The 20046-nt window shown below is 38.5% G+C and overlaps 1 protein-coding gene across 2 annotated transcripts in view; it reads left to right on the top strand.

The window, feature by feature from the left end:
* Positions 1–20046, top strand: part of smurf2 (SMAD specific E3 ubiquitin protein ligase 2) — a 226334-nt gene that overhangs the window by 167695 nt on the left and 38593 nt on the right. For both annotated transcript variants that reach the window (XM_063030598.1, XM_063030599.1), the window contains 2 exons: positions 369–453; positions 1539–1697. In XM_063030598.1, the coding sequence (XP_062886668.1) occupies positions 369–453; positions 1539–1697 (244 nt within the window). The remainder of the gene's footprint in view (positions 1–368; positions 454–1538; positions 1698–20046) is intronic.

The following is a 20046-nucleotide window of genomic DNA, read 5'->3' as shown; positions in this document are numbered from 1 at the left end:
GTGCGGAAGCTAAATGCTTCAAAATATACTGAACAGGAAAAATCGTACATTTGTTTTGAACTCTAGGCAGTCAGTAATAGTGGTTTGGCAGAGCTCTAGAGCCTGATTCATTTGTCAATTGTTCTGTTTGATGTGATCGGAAATAGAGAGAGAGAATGTTTAAGAAAATCTTTTGAAATAGTTCTATTCCTATGCATGAATATCTACTAGTTTCACATTTGTAATGTGCAACTACAGTTAGTAATTTTCTTTGGCAGTCTTGCTGAGTTGTATGTATTTATTGTTGAGATTCACACTGGTGCAGATGTAAATAACTTCATCTTTATTGCTACTTGCACTGCTATTTATTATTCTTTTATTTTACATAGAGCAAAGAACGACACAACAAGGTCAGGTGTACTTTCTACACACACAGACCGGGGTGAGCACGTGGCATGATCCTCGAGTACCCAGGTAAAGGAAACCTGGCCTAAAAGGTCCCCTTTGATAGCAAGTCAAGATTATTTCACTTGACATGATAGAAAATATAAACTGTTTGTGGAATCAAAATTGTATTATTTCGTGTAACTCTGCTATGTCCAGATTGTAAGATTTTGGATCCTGTTCTTATAATAGAGAAATTTTGATGGGTAAAACAAAAATTAAAATTTTTAAGGATATGAATTTCAGGTGCATACTTAAAATTGCCTGGTCAATGATAATAGATGCTTCAATTTCTTTCCTCTTTTCGATTACTTTCCTACTCAATGTAACATTTCCCTATCAAAACAATAGCCAGTACAGCTTGTCCCAGCAATAACCATTGTTAGGAGGTTCACAACAGCTGGTGACATCATAGGGATTGTTCTATCCAAGTTAATATTGGAAATTCTTCCTTTGAGGGATTCCTGCCACTAGTCGACGTTAATTGGAAGGAAAATAATTCTGCAGATGGGTGGAGAATGCATCTACCCCGGCGGCTGTCACAAAGCAATTGGCACCCAGTTAAAGAAAACTTTTGGCAGAGACCCAAGAGTAGGTCAGTTAGTTGCCTTCTGGTTTAGCTAGGGACTAGAGCAGTAGTAGAGTGGGAACATTTTCCTAAAGACTAAATATTAAATTGGTGAAGGAATTCTTAAAACTTTATTTGAAAGAAACATGGCAATCAGATTATCCTGGTTGCTGGCAAAGTAACAGAGCATAGATATGTTATACATATTGCGGTAAAGATTTTGGTTCAAAGCAAGTTTTCATGTTTCTGTATACTTTGGGAAGAACTACCAGTATAATATGAATTGCTTTTAATGGATTTATTCCTTGGGATAAAGCCACTTGGCTGAGACCTGCACTTAAAATGTAGATTAATGATATGACAACCTAGTTTTGAGGCCTACGCAGGTTTTGTGGGCTTGTATCTTGGGATACTAAAGGATTCTAACAGAAAGTATCAAGTTCTTGGAACGCTCTGGTTGTTCTGACATTATGGAATTGTATTCCTTACCATTTTAATTGGTTTGGCATGAAGTACACTGAGGTAGTCGTCTATGTTTGTTTTGCAGGGATCTTAGCAACGTAAATTGTGAGGAATTAGGGCCATTGCCTCCGGGCTGGGAAATTCGCAACACGGCTACAGGAAGAGTCTATTTTGTTGACCACAACAACAGAACAACACAGTTTACAGACCCAAGATTGTCTGCTAATTTGCATTTTATTTTAAAGTGAGTAATGTAATATTTTCTTCACTTTCTCCCCATTCCCACCCATCTTGTCAAAGTTTCAAACTCTTTTACGCAGTGAATTTCACACGTAGTTTTTGGATGTCATATTATTTAAATTGGTATTGTATTTTCCTCCCCCAAATACAGCTGTTAAAACAGCATTTGAAAACAGATATTAATATCAATCTGGAATAGTTTGGTTGTACACTTATTAAATTGTCCCATCAAAACATTTGAAGCTTGGCCATTAGCAAGGTTGAAATATTTCACATTTGCCAACTGCTCTGATTTATGTTAAATGTTCCAGACTTTTCACAGTTATGTTTTGTTACCAAACACTTACTCTTTTATGTTCTGCCCTTTACACAGAATGTCTTGCTTAAAGGGAAAAAAACATATTTCTTTGATGATGTTCCCATCTGAAGGCTCAAATAAATATGTTTTAACATTTTTTTTCACACCAAGCACCTGAATTGTCTGCAGCGGCATTTTACAGTGCAGCAGAACTATTCAATCCATTAACTAATGGAAATTACTAGTAGAAAACAAGATACCTCTTCAGTGACAAGACCCAGAAGCTGAACAAAGTAACTAAGCAATCTGTACCAAACAAAATTTCCCAGCTAGAGATGTGCCTGTCACATGAATTTGAAAATGGTGGACATCAAGTGAACATATAGTTTAGAATGGCTGTAGAAGGTTTCACTGATTAGAAAGAATGTTCTGTCAGGTGCAGTCCGATCACTTAACAAGTGTACTATAAATGGAGCAATTTACATAACAACCATTAATCTGGAATAGAAAATTCCTTGAACCTTCTGGTGGAAAAATATTATTTACTTTTTAAGCAAGTAATGCTACTCATGCAGTTAGCGCAACACTACTACAGCTCAGAGAGTTGGATTTTGGAGTTCAAATCCAACGCACTGTGAGAAGCTTATACATCCTTCCCATGAGTGTGTTGGTGTCCTCCCACATTCCAAAGGCATACAAATTAGTAGGTTAATTGGTCATCATAAATTGTCCTGTGATTAGGCTATGGTTAAATAGGTGGGGTGCTGGGCAGTGCAGCTCGTTTGGCTGGAAGGGCTTGTTTTGTGCTGTGTCTCTAAATATTTTTTTAAAATTCGGATTTTATGATGAGTGATTAGTTGTAACTCGTATCCGATAATGACAGTTAGATTCGGCAGTTCTGTTGTGTATTCGTAGGTGGCTGTTGAGTCCAAGTTCTGAGCACAATAAGGATATAAAATGAAATATAAACATGAAGGACTTGAAATATTTGTATAGTATTATCATGAATATTCTGTGTGGGCACGTGGCCAAGTGGTTAAGGTGTTCGACTAGCGATCTGAAGGTCGTGAGTTCGAGCCCCAGCCGAGGCAGCGTGTTGTATCCTTGAGCAAGGCACTTAACCACACATTACTCTGCGACGACAGTGGTGCTAAGCTGTATGGGTCCTAATGCCCTTCCCTTGGATAACATCGGTGTCATGGAGAGAGGAGACTTGCAGCATGGGCAACTGCCAGTCTTCCATACAACCTTGCCCAGGCCTGCGCCCTGGAGAGTGAAGACTTTCCAGGCACAGATCCATGGTCTCGCAAGACTAACAGATACCTTTACTTTACTTTTACACTCAGTGGCCACCTTATTAGGTATTAGTGCTGTTTTGCACTGCAATCTTGTCCTCCGGAATGACAATAAAGCTCGAACCTAACACCTGAACGCCTGCTTATTAATGCAAATATCTAATCAGCCAAACACGTGGCAGCAATTGAATGCATAAAAGTATGCAGACATGGTCAAGAGGTTAATTTGTTGTCCAGACCAAATATCAAAATGGGGAAGAAATATGATCTAGGTTACTTTGACTATGGAATGATTGTTGCTGCCAAATGGAGTGGTTTGAGTATCTCAGAAACTGTTGGTCTCCTGGAATTTTCAAGCACAGCAGTCTCTAAAGTTTACAAAGAATGGTGTGCAAAACATAAAAACGTCCAGTGTGTGGCAGTTCTGTGGCAAAAATACTTTGTTAATGAGAAAGGCCAAAGGAGAATGGCTAAACTGGTTCAAGCTCACAGGAAGACGATCGTAACTCAAATAGCCATGCATTACAATAGTGGTGTACTGAAGAGCATGTGAATGCTCAACATGTTGAACCTTGAAGTGGATTGGCTACAGCAGCAGAAGAACACATTGCGTTCCACTCCTGAACCTAATAAAGTGGCCACTGAGTGTATTTTATGGTCATATAGGTTAGTAGCTGAAGCAGAATTAGGTTTGATATCACTGGCATATGCCGTGAAATTTGTTGTTTTGTGACAGCAGTATATTACAATACATATTTAAAAATACTAAATAACAACAAGAAATTTATATAATATAATACAAATTATATAATATATAAATTAAATAAGAAGTGCAAAATGACAGCAAAAAAGGAAGGTAAAAAATAATAAGGTAGTATGCATGGGTTCATTGTCCATTCAGAAATCTGATGGTGGAGAGGAAGAAGCTGTTCCTAACACATTGTGTGTGTCTTCAGGCTCCTGTACTTCCTCTTCGATGGTAACACTGAGAGGAGGGCATATCCTGGGTTATAGGGCTCTGTAATGATGGTTGCGGCATTTTTTTGATGCGTCAGTTTTTAAAGATGCCTCAATATTGGGAAGGCTTGTGCCCGTGATGGAGCTGGCTGAGTTTACAATTTTTTGCAGCTTTTTCCAATCCCATGCAGTGGCTCCTCCATACCAGATGGTGATGCAACCAGTTAGAATCCTCTCCACGGAACATCTGTGGAAATTTGCAGGTGTCTTTGGTGACATACTAAGTATCCTCAAATTCCTAATGAAGTATAGCAACTGTCATGCCTTCTTTGTAATTGCATTTATATGTTGGGCCCAGGATAGACCTTCAGAGATGTTGACACCCAGGAACATGAAACTGCTGTCCTTTCCGCTCTGATCCCTCGAGGAGGACTTTTATGTTTTCTCTCGACTCTCCCTTCCTGAAGTCCACAATCAGTTCCTTGTTCTTACTGACGTCGAGTGCAAAGTTGTTGTTGCAACTTCATTCAACCAGCTGATCTATTTCATTCCTATACACCTTTTCTTCACCATCTGCAATCCTGCCAACAGTAGTTGTGTCATTGGCAAATATGTAGATGGTGTTTGAGCAGTATGTAGCCACAAAGTCGTGGGGTAGAGAGTAGAGTAGTGGTCTAAGCACACATCCTTGAGGTGGTCCAGTGATCCACACTGACTGTGGTCTCCAAATGAGTAAGTCAAGGATCCAGTTGCAGAGTGAGGTACAGAGGCCCAAGTTTTGGAGCTTGTTGATTAGTACGAGGGTATTCAATGCTGAGCTGTAATCAATAAACAGCAGCCTGACGTAGGTCCAGGTGATCCAAAGCAGAGCGGAGAGCCAGTGAGATTGCTTCTATTGTAGGCTTATTGTGGTGATAGGCAAATTGCAGCAGGTCCAACACCGTGTTTGGGCAGGAGTTGATTCTGGCCATGACCTGCTGTTAATAGCTGTTCAATAATTCCAAACGTGGGTTAAATTTAGCACAAACAATTACACCAACAATATGATATAGATTGGCTCCAGCAGCAGAAGAAGACCACAAACATACACTCAATGGCCACTTTACAGGACATATGTAATAAAGTGGCCACTGAGTGTACTTCATGATGTATTTAACTTGAGGTATCCAAGCAAATAAATGATGTTTTTAACCATTTTAGGCTCCTATATTGCATGTGCATTGAACAGCACATTATCTAGAAGGATATTCATAAAGGGTTAGATCTCTTTTTCATTGTAGCAGGCAGGTCTGTGTTGTGCTCAAGCTTAGAATATTTGCACGAAGATTACAACCGTTCATGAAGGATTTGTTCTATGTATGAACAACCAATGAGGGTAGCGTGGACTGTTGATCATATTCCAAATCCCAAGCACCTTTAGACCACAACTCATTTTTTAATGTAATTTTTATATATAGTCAATGAATTTCTTTATTTTGGGTGCTGTGCTAAAAGAGAGTCTTGAACCAAGGGTTTAATACACTATCAACATATAATTGATGTAATCAATATCAATTTCTCCTTCAGGTTAACAAATTTCTCCTCCCTTTCTCTATTTGCCACTCTGACCTTTGACTTCTTCTCACCTGCCTGTTACTTCCTCCTGGGTCCCCTCCTCCTCCCCTTTCTCCTATGGTTCATTCTCTTCTCCTATCAAATTCCTTCTCTCCAGCTCTTGACCTTTCCCACCCACCTGGCTTCACCTATCATCCTCCAACTATCCTCTTTCCCCTTCCCCCACCTTTCTATTCTGGCATCCTTCCCCTTCCTTCTCTGTCCTGAAGAAGGGTCTTGGCCCGAAACGTGGACTGTCTATTCATATCCATAGATGCTGCCTGACCTGCTGAGTTTCTCCAGCATTTTGTGTGTTGCTTTGGATTTCCAGCATCTCCAGACTTTCTCATGTTTATAAATAGAGCATTGGCTGAAGGTTATTCACCATTCAGCCAATGCTCTAATTATAAACATAAGAAAGTCGGGACCTGTACTCTATCCATGTACAGGTTTCCCCCACCATCCGAAGGTAGAGCGTTCCTATGGAACAGTTCGTAAGCCGAAATGTTGTAAAGTGAAGAAGCAATTACCATTTATTTTTATGGGAAAATTTTGTGAGCGTTCGCAGACCCAAAAATAATCTACCAAATCATGCCAAATAACACATAAAACCTAAAATAACAGTAACATATAGTAAAAGCAGGAATGATATGATAAATACACAGCCTATATAAAGTAGAAATACTTTTCCACAATCATTGCCGGCACAGATCTCCGTAGCGGAAATCTCACGCAAGCGTTGTCGGCAGAAAATCCCACGCAAGGACTGTTGGCAAAAACACGGAGCGAGCACTCTCCAGTAATCTTTAAATTATGAAGCTGCCAAATCATACCAAATAACACGTAAGAATACACAGCCTATATAAAGTAGAAATAATGTATGTACAGTGTAGTATCACTTGCGGGAATCGGGAAGACAACGAGCACACTGATGATGGTGTGTTAGACTGAGTCGTCGCAGACTGGGGTGGTGCAGAGGCCCCCCACCCTCCAGGCTGCTGAGCAATACATTGCTGCGAAGAATGCAGGGGTCCAGCGGTAGTCGGGAGGCACACAGCACATCTTTAAGAAAAAAGCCGAAACGAACATGCTAATTAATTAGGTGCCACCCGTAATTGTCGGCCCAGATCGGTGCCAATTTCCGATTGCATCGTCTCTGATCTAGGCCGACAATTACGTGTCAGCGGCACCTAATTAATTAGCATGTTTATTTCGGCTTTTTTCTTAAAGATGTGCTGTGTGCCTCCCGGCTACCTTTGCATTCTCCGCGAGTCTGTCCGTGGCCTGGGGGTTGGGGTGGTGGGACACTGGGGTCTCACCTCATCGTCGATCAGGGCAGGCAGCTCATCATCATCTATCTCTGCCCGCCTCGATGTCAAAGGTCGAGGTTCGTCGTCTGCTGTGGCTGATGTGGAAGGCTTGCTTGACTGCTGAGCCTCGCGCATTTTTCTATCACACAGTTATTTAATAAGGACTCAAACCGTCCTGCAAATATCCCCTAAACCGACGTACCCTTTCAAAATTAAAGTCGTACTTTATCATTACACATTCGGTTTTGATTGTTAACCTTTTTTCTTCCAATTGCATCAGCTCTTCATCTGTCAGTTCTTGGTGATGGGATGCCAAAACCTCTTCAACATCATGTTCGTCACCAAACTCACGTTGTCCTTACTTCGTTCACCACGATCAAATGCTTAATTATGTCTAGTTTTACCATAAGTGTAACACCCTTACAAGCTCTTTCAGGCTTTTCCAATACCATAGAACTCATCTTGCAAACGGCTGCTCACAGGCACGTGTTAAAGCAAAGCAGTTCCGAATCTGGGGGAGAGCGGCTGCTCGGGGCACGCTGCCTTTTATCGTGCGCTGAATTTTTTTCGTAACAGTGAAAACATCTTCTGAAAGTGAAAATAGGGTACTAATGTAGGTCTTTCGTAACAGTGAGGTTTCGTAAAGTGAATGTTCAAAAAGTGGGGGACGCTGTATTCAGAATGGCTTAAATTATGGAGGTGATTGGTGAAGGAAGAGGGGAGATAATATTGCATGAGTGGCCTATCCTGGATATAGGAGGATTAAATTTTCTTAGTTAGGTATCCATTTGCTGAAAATGAATTGGATTTTACAATGGATGCCTCAACAAGAGAAACCAAACAATCAAACATAAGTTGGGAATGTGAACTATTTTGTCATATATTGTTTTACTTATGGCAGTTTCAAATTAAATTCAAAGATTGTAGAACATGGCATTAGTTATTTTTACATTTGGTTGTCAAATACTCCACCACTATATATGCTATAAGTAAAATGATATATGACAAAATGGTTGGAGAGAAAAGAAGACTTTGGCTCGGTGGGTGGCTGAGTTGTTAAATAGATGTTATACTGGTTAACTTTTTGTTTTTTTTAAGTCATATTGTTGGTGTAATTATTTGTACTGAATTTAGCCCACATTTGGTATTATTGAACAACTATAAGTTTATATGGCTATAAAATTGATTACTGTTGTACTAGCTGTTTTGTTGTGGGTAGGCTCAAAATAAATTTCAACAAGTAATGGCTTTGAAATGGAAGTTTAAGTGGAGACTTGAATTGCTGTAATTAAACCTGTTCATTGGTAATGTGAAGAATAGGACTACAGTGGTGCTAGAAAATTTGTGAACTCTGTAGTATTTTCTCTGTTTCTGCATTTGACCCAAAATTTGATCAGACCTTCATGTAACTCCTAAAACTAGATAGAGAACCCAATTAAATAAATAACACAAGAGACATTATGTTTGTTCATTTATTTATTGAGAAAAATTATCCAGTATCACATGTATTTGTTGGAAAAGATGAGTGAACCTGTTGGGTAATGCCTTCTACAAACGCAATTTGGAGTCGAGTGTTCCATTCAACGAGATGAGATTGAAGTTGAGGGTTGTAGAGGTGCCCTGCCCTATAAAAAAAAAGACACTCATAGCCAGGTTACTGATGGAGCCTGCTCTTTTTAAGAAAGATCTGTTGATGTGCACCATACTTTGATCAAAACAACTTTGAGACCTTAGAAGAAAAATTGTAGAGATGCATGAAGCTAGAAAAGGCTACACAAGCAGTAGTGTATAGTAAGAGAAATTGTCTACAAATGGAGGAACACACACAAAATGCTGGAGGATCTCAACAGGCCAGGCAGCATCTATGGAAAAGAGTACAGTCAACGTGGTGGGCTGAGACCCTTCAGTATTACTGGAGGCCACACCGGGAGCAGTGGACACAGTATATGACCCCAAAAGACTCACAGGTAAAGTATCACCTCACCTGGAAGGACTGTTTAGGACCCCGAATGGTAGTGAGGGAGGAGCTGTAGGAGCACGTGTAGCACTTGTTCCACTTGAAAAATAAGTGCCAGGAAGGAGATCAGTGGGGAGGGACGAATGGACAAAAGAGTCACGTGGAAAGCAGGAAGTGATGGGGGGGAGATGTGCTTGGTGGTGGGATCTCGGAGATGGCAGAAGTTGCAGAGAGTTATGTGCTGTATGTTGGGGCTGGTGGGGTGGTAGGTGAGGACAAGAGGAACCCTATCCCAGTTCTTTCTCCAGTTTCTGCCGAAGGGTTTTGGCCTGAAATGTCGACTGTACTTTTTTCCACAGATGCTGCCTGGCCTGCTGAGTTCCTCCAGCATTTTGTGTGTGTTGCTCAGATTTCCAGCATCTGCAGATTTGCTCTTGTTTGCAGCCTTCTATGTTTACTTGAGGAGGAGGATTTTGCTTGTTTGACTATTCCATCTCCAACTTCTTTCAGGATAGTAAATAATCAACTGTGATGGTCTGAAATACAGCTTTTTAAAAAAAAATATATTAAATATTTTAACAAATTATGTGTGAGTTTAAAAGTAACCCATGCTCTGAGTTTTGATTTGGGTTGTCCACAGGACTGTCAAAATGCAAAGCATTAATTTTGTGCAGTGGCTGCCTCTGCATTAGAGAAATCAAATGCAAAGTGGATGGTTGCAGAGCATTTGTGCTCAGTCCTTATGACACTGAATTTCCAGTTGCCTGCTGTTTTAATTCACTATCCCACTCCCAGTGTGATCTCTGTCTTCAGCCTCCTGCACTAATATATCGACAGTCAATGTAAACTTGAGGAGCACCTCATTTTTCATCTCTGCATGCTCTATACTGCAGGACTCATCATAAATTCTCTAATTTCAGATAACGGGCTCTTTCTTTGTGTATTAGGATGCCCATTTGTTCTTGCCACTTATCTTGTCCTTTTTGTTTCTCTTGTATTCATATATTCTGGCTCAATGGCCATATCTTGTCTGACAATATTAATGGCACATTACATAAACAAAGGAACTCAATTGTATATTTGATGGTTTCATTATTTCATCCAATTAAAATCATCCCATAGGACTATAAGACATAGGAGCAGAAATAAGCCATTTGATCATGGCTGATTTATTTTCCCTCTCAACCCATTCTTTCTTCTCCCTGTAACCTTTGACGCCTGTACTAATGAAAGATCTATCAACCTCTGCATTAAATATACCAAATGAGTTTGGCGTCCACATCCATTTGTGGCAATGAATTGCACAGATTAGAAATTCCACCTTGTCTCTATTCCAAACGTTCATCCCTCTATTCACAAAGCCATGAATTCTGTCATCCAGATCAGTAATATATAATGTGAAAATAGGAGACCCAACACCAATTCCTGTGGATCACCACTGACCCAGAAAAGGCCCCCTTTATTTGCAATCTTTGCCTTCTGCCAGTCAACCTTTTGTTAGTTTTTAAAAGTTTCCCAATCCTCTAGCTTCCCACTAATGTTTTGCTATATTGTATGCCTTTGCTTTTGCTTTTATGCTGTTTTTGACTTCCCTTTTCACCCCCATTCTCCATTTAGAATGATACTGTTTTGAAATGAACTGAACATGTCTCTCCCAAATTAATCCCAGAATCTCCAGCCATTGTTGCTCTACCATCATCCCTGCTAGTGTCCCCTTCCAATCAGCTTTGGCCAGCTTCTCTCTCATGCCTCTGTAGTTACCTTTACTTAACTTTGATACCAATGTATCCAATTGTAGCTTGCATTATTTTATGGTTACTGCCTCCTAAACTTTTCTTTACTTTAAGCTCCCTAATCAAACCCAGTACATTACACAACACCCAATCCAGAAACGCCTGTTCCCTGGTGAGCTCGACCACAAGCTGCTTTAAAAAACCATCTCATAGGCATTCTACAAATTCCTTCTCTTGGGATCAGCACCAATCTGATTTTCCCAATCTACCAACATTTTTTGAATGGCGGGGTAGAGAAATGTCTCTATCAAAGGAAGTGTAAGGCCTCCACTAGCCTGCATGTCACCACTGGGCTAGGTGCAGCACCTGCTTCGCCCAGTGATCAGGTGATGGATGGTCGTAACAGTAGCAGGTGCATACTACAAGTCCTAGTTATGAGACCACTGACACCAGGTAGACAGTTTCTGAAGAGTATTGATAATGGCTGGGGTCACTTGTCTTGCAAAGACACTCCCCAGAAGAAGGCAATAGCAAACCACTTCTGTAGAAAAATTTGCCAGGAGCTACCATAGTCATCGAAAGACCATGATTGCCCACACCATAATGAACAAACAAATCTGCATATTGAAATTCACCATGACTATTGTAACATTGCCCTTTTTACATGCCTTTTCTATCTCCTGTGGTAATTTGTACCCCACATCCTGACTACTTTGGGATAATAATTTCCTTTGGGATCAATAAAGTGTGTGTCTATCTATCAATCTATCATCTGTTCAGAAAATTGTATATAACTCCCATCAGGGTCTTTTTACTCTTGCAGTTCCTTAACTCTATCCACAAGGATCCTACATCTTCTAATCCTATGTTACTTTTTAATAAAAATATTATTTATTTTTTTTATACCAACAAAGCCACCCCACCTCTCTGCCCACCTGCCTGTCCTTTCAATGCGATGTGTATCCTTGAATATTTCTCCCAGCTGTGATCTTCTTTCAACTATGTCTCTGTAATGACAGTAGTGTCATACTTGTCAACCTCTAACTATTCCCTTTGTTCCAGCCATTGCCTTTCCCCATCTTCTCTGCTATGCAAATTAACTAACTTGCTTCCAAGTATGAAGGATTCTCAGTCTGAAATGTTAATTTTTTCTCTTTCCACAGATGCTGAGATTTCCAGTATGTTCTATTTTTATTTCAGGTTTCCAGTATCAACAATTTTTGATTTTTTACAAAATATCGTTATTTATATTGAAGACTTTGAGGGAAGGGATATTATTCAAGTCATTATGCCAATTTAGCTTTCTCAGATTGAATTGCATGAGCCTCGCTTCTACTTTTAGATCCCTGATGAATGAGTCCATCCACCAGTATACTTCACTGGCTGAGTATGTTTTTTTAAAAAAGAGGTATTTATGAAGTTGCTGAAGATTTGCAGTTTTAAGTGGCATGGTGAACCCTGTTGCTTTTCTTAGGGCTCAAAACCAAATGCCCTGTGAATCACTGAGGCTCTTTTACCATCAGGAAACTTCAAAAAGTGACAATGCACTTCAGACACCAACTTTGATTAACCTACATCGAATCTACTGTAAAGAGTACAATGATTCTGGAGCAAAACTGCAAATAGTTTAAATTCAAATAAGTGAACTCCTGTGTAATGTAGGCAGGATATCAGTGAAAGTTCTTATGCTGTCTAGACTAGCATTGAAATGAAATTGGAGAATTGTGTACTGTGAATGTTTTGAAAAGGATTTTTCCATTAGTTATAGCTAACATTTGGGAGGGCATATACTGTAAAAGGCTACAATCACAACATGTACATACTGCACATTAACAGAACAGTTCTTTAAATGTTTGATCTAAATGTGTGTGGTCAAACATTTAAATATATATATTTTTTAAATTCTTCCTTCCCTCTGGCCCTGCATTCCTTAACCCACACAAAACCCGCAATTTACTCTTCAGCAATTGAGAGAATATGTAGGTATGCTGTTCTTGAGATGCCGTGAATACAGCTATGGATCTGCTAGTTGGCAGGTGTGGAGCTATGTTCAGTGGTAACTTGGAATCTGATTTGAAATATGCTTTTCTTTCCTCCTCCCTGAATTGCTGAAGAGCCTGTCTAACCCATCAACAGAGTTGTGTGCCCAATTTTACCAAGTATATTTTCTTCTGTCTTCTAACATCATGAGTTGATCTGCTTTATTATGGTTGTGCTTATGCGTGTGAGTGTATGTCTGTGATTCAACTGAGTTGGTTTTCAGGCAGTCAGTGAAATAACCTAAGCAACAGATGTTAGAAGATAGAATGAAGGTTAAGGGTTCAAAAGAATATTGTTTATAGTAAGAAAAAATTTGGTGACCTAGAAATGCAGACAGTTTTTGGTTAATACTCAGACACCACAGAGGCTGAGGGATGCTACTTTTTATCTGCTGCTGTTTGTAGAAGCATGTAATAAACATCATTACAAGAAACCACTATCCTATCTTGACGACTGTCTGCTTATCCCAACTTATTTTCACTCGTCTGGGATGACCTCTTAACTGGATAGAGTCCAAAGTTGGTGTAATCGGGTGGAAACCACATGCAGTAAAAGTTTAAATGTATTTATTCAAGGTCTAAAACCATAAATAGTATTGACTTTAAAAGGACATTTTACTCAATTCAATTTAGGTTTTCCATTCCTCTTTTCCAAGGAATGAGCATCATTTTTCAGTAAAGACAGCAGACAAATAACCTGCCCCCAAGCATCTACTGTAATTTACTGACTGCTGTCAGACACATTGATGGGCTCTGTGTTGACTTGCCCTCCAGTTTTTCCTCACACCCTTCCTGTAAAACATATGACCTGCATTCTGTGCAAACCTTTGACAACCTTGGATCTAGAGTTTTCTCTGCCAGGAACTGTTGGCACTTGGTATATTTCTTTGCCTCTTTTTCTTGTTAATGGAACAGTTTTATTTAAACTGAAACATATCTTTGATTCTGTGCAAATGAATATTAAGGGCCTGGATTGTCTGTTTGTGCCATTTTCTAATTCAGAAACTTGATATCTATGCATGCATAGTTAAATGCACTCAGCTTCCTTCAGCAGCTTCCAAATGTCAGTGAAATGTTTTAAGTTCTTAATAATGGAAAAGAGCAAATCATTCTGTCAGGCCTTTTCTAACTTTGTAGAGAATCCAGACAGTCTGCTGACCTGCCTTCAACTGAAGTTTTGGAGCTTTACTTCACAGTTCTACAGTGACTAGTTTAAAACCAATGAAGTACTTTTGATCAATCAGAAAAAGGCATATTTTGACCGAAATTTTAAAGTAGTTATATTGCATATTTGTGAAATGCTCTTAAGTGACCACTTAATAAAACAACTTGTAGTCCTTCAAATATGCTAATTCATTTCATTTTCATGTTTGTTTTTTTTTTAGTTTTTAAATTATCCAATTTCAGAACTAGTTTTATCTGTATGCCAAATGTAATATTTTCTGCAACAGTTTATCTTCTAATTTTTTGGGGTCTGACAAAGCTCTTAATTTAACTCTTTCCTTCTGCAGTTAGTATTATGTTATGTGTTGCATGGGTTATAAAATTCTAAACATTACTTACAGTTTATTGATTGGCATTGCAATTATTTTCTTAAGTTAATATCCAAGTCCTATTTACTTTACTCCCTCCTTGTGTGAATTTGGAAATTGTCATGAACATAACATAATCTAGCAATATTAAATTTAAAATCTGTTGTTGGATTGATGTTGTGACAAAGTGAGATCAGAAGAGCCAACTCCCTCTTGAATACGGGGACTTTGGTGCTGCTTCATTTGTAATCCAGTGATAACTGCACTGACTTAGTTTTGCCATAGTGATAAATCTAACTTGTTTGAAGTGTCAACGGCAGCCTTTGCCCCCGGTGATTGAATTTCTGATGATATTGGCAGTTTTTAAGAGGAAATGGTGTTCTGGCATGCTAGACGTGGAAAACCAAGCCAAATATTTTTGTGGTTGTAGGTTCTATAAGACTATTATTTAAGTGCTGTCCAAGATAAATTCAGTATATCTTTTAAGATAGCTTTCTCCATTCTGCATTAGGGTACAGTGACCCAAATTCATAGTAAGTGTATTGTTTTAGAACATAGAACATAGTGCAGCACAGTGCAGGCCCTTTGGCCCACAATGTTGCACCGACCCTTAAACCCTGCCACCCATATAACCCCCCACCTTAAATTCCTCCATATAACTGTTCAGGTTGCTCTGTGCAGTATTCCTCTTGCCTATTAATGAGTTACTCTTTTTGTGTATTATAGTGCTATGAGGTTTGTAAATGCCTTTGAAAAGAAATTAATGAACCTGAGGAAGTTGCTCACCTGTTATATTGTAATGAAGTAGACTTTCTGTAATTGAACATTTGCTGAATGAGTTTTCATCCTCTACTAATCTCTTATTTGCATGCTCTCATTTTTCCATGCTGATTTTTTTTGTTTGTTTCTAAGTTGGGCAAGCAATACCCTAGACTTGACTTTTTCCAGTGCAAATTTACTCAGGGCTGGTAGGAGGATTCATTGATGCAGGTTGACTTCATGTTTCCATCATCTTGGATTATTCCCTCCAGTGAAGGCTGCTGTCAGGATTGGTCATATTCTGCAATCAGATCCAGTCAGATTATGAAAACAATCACACTGTGTAGCTATGGAGAATAGTTTTATTGCCAGATTGTATAATAGTGATGATCCTCCATATTGGGAGATGAATTGTGTCATGGAATGAAGGGCTGGCTGTTTTATCGCCAGGATCCATAGTGAGGTCAGGTTCATCCTTTCAGCAAAGGAATTTAGTTCAGCATGAAATGTACCATATTCATCTTAATAATCATTACTTGTACAGCTTTGTCAAAAACTAGGAACTGCCTGTCTTGCACTTCTTTTCGATCAGGATGAATTTGAATGGAATTTGAAGGGCTTTCAGCAAGAGAAAAGAACATGAAATAATTTGCCCAGAAGTCTGTGGTATATGCTCACTTTGTAGAAATACTTTTGATATAATTATGCCATGCTTAGATATTCAATAAGCACATTTTTGTGACGGTCAGGGGAGGTGATTTAATAATGAGCATTATGTAAATTTATATTGTTAATCATCGAACGAAAGCAAGCCAAAAAAGGAATGATTTTGGAATATAGTTCATTGGGTGAATTTTGTTGTGCATTAGGTTTGAATATTGAAAAATCTATATTTTTGGGTGTTTTTATGCCCATTGGTGCAAATTATGTATGTTTTACTGAAATTAAACTGGGAAAAATGAAAGCTCTATGAGCACTAATTTATCATCACCCCTTAAATTGTGATGTCACTACACTTTATAATTCATGCAATAGGTATATTGTTTAACCTGTGCAATCTTTTGAGTTGTCATACAAAATCTGTTTAATAAGTTTGGTTTATGTAATTCCTGTGCAAACTTTCCATTTATTCAGGAAAAAAAGCACTGGTTCATGTCTATTTATGTCAACAAGGTTTGCAGTAATTATTAGAGGTTGCTGTCTAGGAATGCAATCTGCTGTGCTCAGTGTTTTTCTTTGACATATTGATTGTATTGGGCTCTGTTTTGTGATGCTTAGGCAAACTAGATCAATGAAGGACAAATGTAAGGATTCTGCTGTTCATATTAGTGTTATAGAAACTTTAAGCCTCAATTCAATAGATTTGTAGACCTCTATTTCAATGAAACATATATATTGTTGGATGAAAAAACGCCTTGGCTCAAATTGATCACATTCCGCTCTCTTAGTGATTACACCATAACAAGTATTATGGCAGAAGTAATCAACGGCAAGCTGCTACATTTACCAAAACTCATATCATATAATTTACTTGCATGCTACATTCCAAGTTGCAATTTTAGAAAATTAATATTTTCTTACATCCCAAATCTGATTTGCATCGTACTTAGAATCTGAGTCAATAATAAATTGGATCTAATAAATCATAGTATTTAACTTGCAGTCCCTTCCTGCATTGTTTTTGTCCCATGTAAAATAATTTGCATTCTTTAGACTGAATTTCATGGTCTGTCTTACTGCCTAATTACCAGGTGTATACAAAGCCTCATGTGGCTTACTCTGTTCAACCATATAGTTTGAAGCTTTCATTAGCTTTGATGTTTATAATTCCAGCCAAGCTGTGATTATGCTAAAAATTATCTTTGATAGAAAGAGAATAGCTCTGAAATTTATAAATGGTAATCTCTTTTCCTGAGAATGTTAGCTGAGGAAAAGACTCAAATATTGAACCATGAATTAAAGGAGATATGAAATAGGAGTACAAAAATCTTAGTGTATTCTAATTAGTTGTCATTCTGGTGTAACACTGCTTTGTTCTGTTAAAACAAGTACTTATCAAGTCCAATTCCTGTTTGCTGAAAAGGCAATGCAGTTTTAATTTTTAAAAAAGAGATTTTGCAGATGCAGGAAATCCAGAGTAACACACACAAAATGCTGCAGGAACTCAGCAGGTCAGGCAGCATCTATGGAGGAGAATAGAAGTCAACTCTTTATTGTTCTCCATAGACACTGCCTGATTTGCTGAGTTCCAGCATTTGTGTGTATTACTCCAGTTTTAATAAACACTGTCAGAAGTCTGCAATTATATTTCAGACCATATTTTAAAAGGAAAGCACTATTAATTTTTATTTGTTTTATTTCAAGACAATGTTTCGATGAAAGATCTTTGTCCGTCATCTCAATTTGATTCTAATGATAGAGAGATACGATCCAAAAACTGGATCATTGCCCACCGAGTCCTAGTTGACCATCAATCACCCATTTATACTATTCCTACATGAATCACTTTTTTAATAAAATCTATGTATTGCCACTTAAAAGTGGAATAGGAAACCTTTCCCTAACCAATCAAATTCCTTCCCTGTTTCATCTGAGTGTCGGATGAATAGTCCATTCACTATTCTCAACTTCTGGGGTCAGTGTGTGCTCAGATCTTAGGATGGTTTTATTAGTTGGCTCCGCAGTGGTGTCTGCTAGGCAAGTCATAAATAAGATGAGACTTCCTGTTGACATTTGTGAAGGGAGGGACATGGAGCAAGAATGAAGCCCTTTTATTTGTATTAGAGTCTCCAGAACCATGCATTCGTCCTCTTTCCCGTCATGCACACACAAGCAGGAACAGTGCTCAGACTTAGCAGATGTAATTCATCAAAAGCAGCAATGATCTTTGCCCTGGGATGTCTCGATCAGCGACGCAGAGATCATAATAACCTCAATTTATTAGTGCTTAGACACAGATGGCTGAAGCAATTCATGTTGTTACTTCATTGACATGACTTAAGTGTGCCATATTGAACTTTGAATAAGACCGTATCTTCGCTGTATAGTCAGTGCTTTTTAAATGTCTTTTCCACTCGTTTCTTTATATTCCCTGTTTGCTTTGTCATGTGAATGATTGATATTTTTAATATAAAAAGCAAATAGTTTCTTATACACATTTCCAAAGCTGTTGAAGAATTATTATTCAAATTGCTTCTATTACAGTGAGTTAACGACCAGATTTGCTGATACAAGAGATTGTGCATGTTTTAGAAGCTAGATCACAAGTGAAGTGCCCTGTTTTCTTCTTCAAACTGTTTTCCAGACCTTGTAGACCCAAGTAAATTTTGGCAACTAGTCTGATGGTAGCTTGTCCCAACACACCAATTGTTTGCTCCTCTCTGTAGGTACTGCTTAACCTGCTGAGTTCCACCAGTATTTTGTGTCCATTGCTTAGGTAACTACTTTGTTTTTATTTTAATCTAGTCTGTTCATGGCTCATAAAAATTGAAATATCAGAATGACACACTAGTGATAATCTGCTGTTATTTCTGTTCATGTTGTTTTTGTATTAGGTATTCCACCAGTGGAGAGTAAAGAGTAATGCTGGAACAGACCAGTGTTGCTCTCTGCTAATGGAATACCTAATACTGAAATGGCTGATATGGGCATCAGGTATGGCATCGAGAAAGTAGCAAGTGTTTCATTTGATTGTTTTCATGTTGCTCAATTTTGATATTTCAAGAGCATTTCTGTTAAAGAGAAACTTGTACCCTGGACATGTTCTCTGTGTGAAGTAGCCATTCATTTAAAAGATATTGGAGGTCTCATCCAAGGTCTGTGCTAAGCTGGCCAGTTTCTGGAAATGAAAAAGACCTGAACTTGTAATTGAAATCTGCAGCTCTGTTACCCATTTCTCTTTCAACTTCTTCTCTTTTCCCCCCACCTCATAACATTTTATGTTTCATAAAAGTATATTTCCAATCTACTTCAACGGTTTCAGCATGTACTGTTATTTTTAAACCTCCAATTTTTGACTCTCCCCTTCTCTATTCTTATCCCCACCATACAAGTGGGAAATATTTGCTTAACATTCACCTGGAGCGAGCATTGCTTTTGTAGTAAAATAGTTAAATGACTCCGTTTGGACTTTCATGTGAATAAGGACAAGAAATCAGCATCACCTGCATTGAATTGTACAATGGTGGCCGTTTCTGCATTTGGTGCAAACATTTAAGAAAACCACTGCTTGAGAATACAGTTTTAAAATTGCCAGTTTCAGTAAATTGTTCAAGCAATGCAAAAAACAAGGCTTTAGTCTTGGCTACATGCCTCTTATGAAAAGAACCTCAAGATTGTCTGGCAGGTGGTTAATGGCAAAGTCTGAGGTTTAAAAGGCAGACAGTAAAGTTGCATTTGTGGTTTTCTTAAAAAAAAATTACACCAATGAGATGCATCAGTTTCTAATGATATTTGGAAACAATTTGTGCAGCATTGAGGTCTCTACAAGCAATGCTTCCTCTTGTGTTTATGTAAAGGAAATGTCTTAAGCATATAGTTTTGTGGTCACTATCGTCATTCTCGTCAGCATTTATTTAATCAGTCCTTAATTTCCCTGAGCTGTTGAGTTAGGGAAAAAGCTGTTAAAGTGGGAGCATCAAACACAACAAATTAATGCAGGAAATGGATATCAAGTTTATTTACAGCATGGGAATATCACCAGTAAGACCAGCATTTATTGCTCATCCCAAATTGTCGTGGTGTTTTCATGTTCTCTTCTGTTCCTTCCTCAATATCACAGTTTTGGGAGTACATCAGTGAGTGACAATACTGCACCTGAAAGATGGCACATTCTACAGCCACGTGGGTTGGTGGTGAAGAGAGTGAATGTTTTGAATGCT

This window comes from Mobula hypostoma, chromosome 22 (assembly GCF_963921235.1).
Source record: "Mobula hypostoma chromosome 22, sMobHyp1.1, whole genome shotgun sequence".
Classification (NCBI taxonomy): domain Eukaryota; kingdom Metazoa; phylum Chordata; class Chondrichthyes; order Myliobatiformes; family Myliobatidae; genus Mobula; species Mobula hypostoma.
The sequence above is the reverse complement of the archived record's forward strand: the minus strand, read 5'-3'. Positions and strand labels throughout refer to the sequence as shown.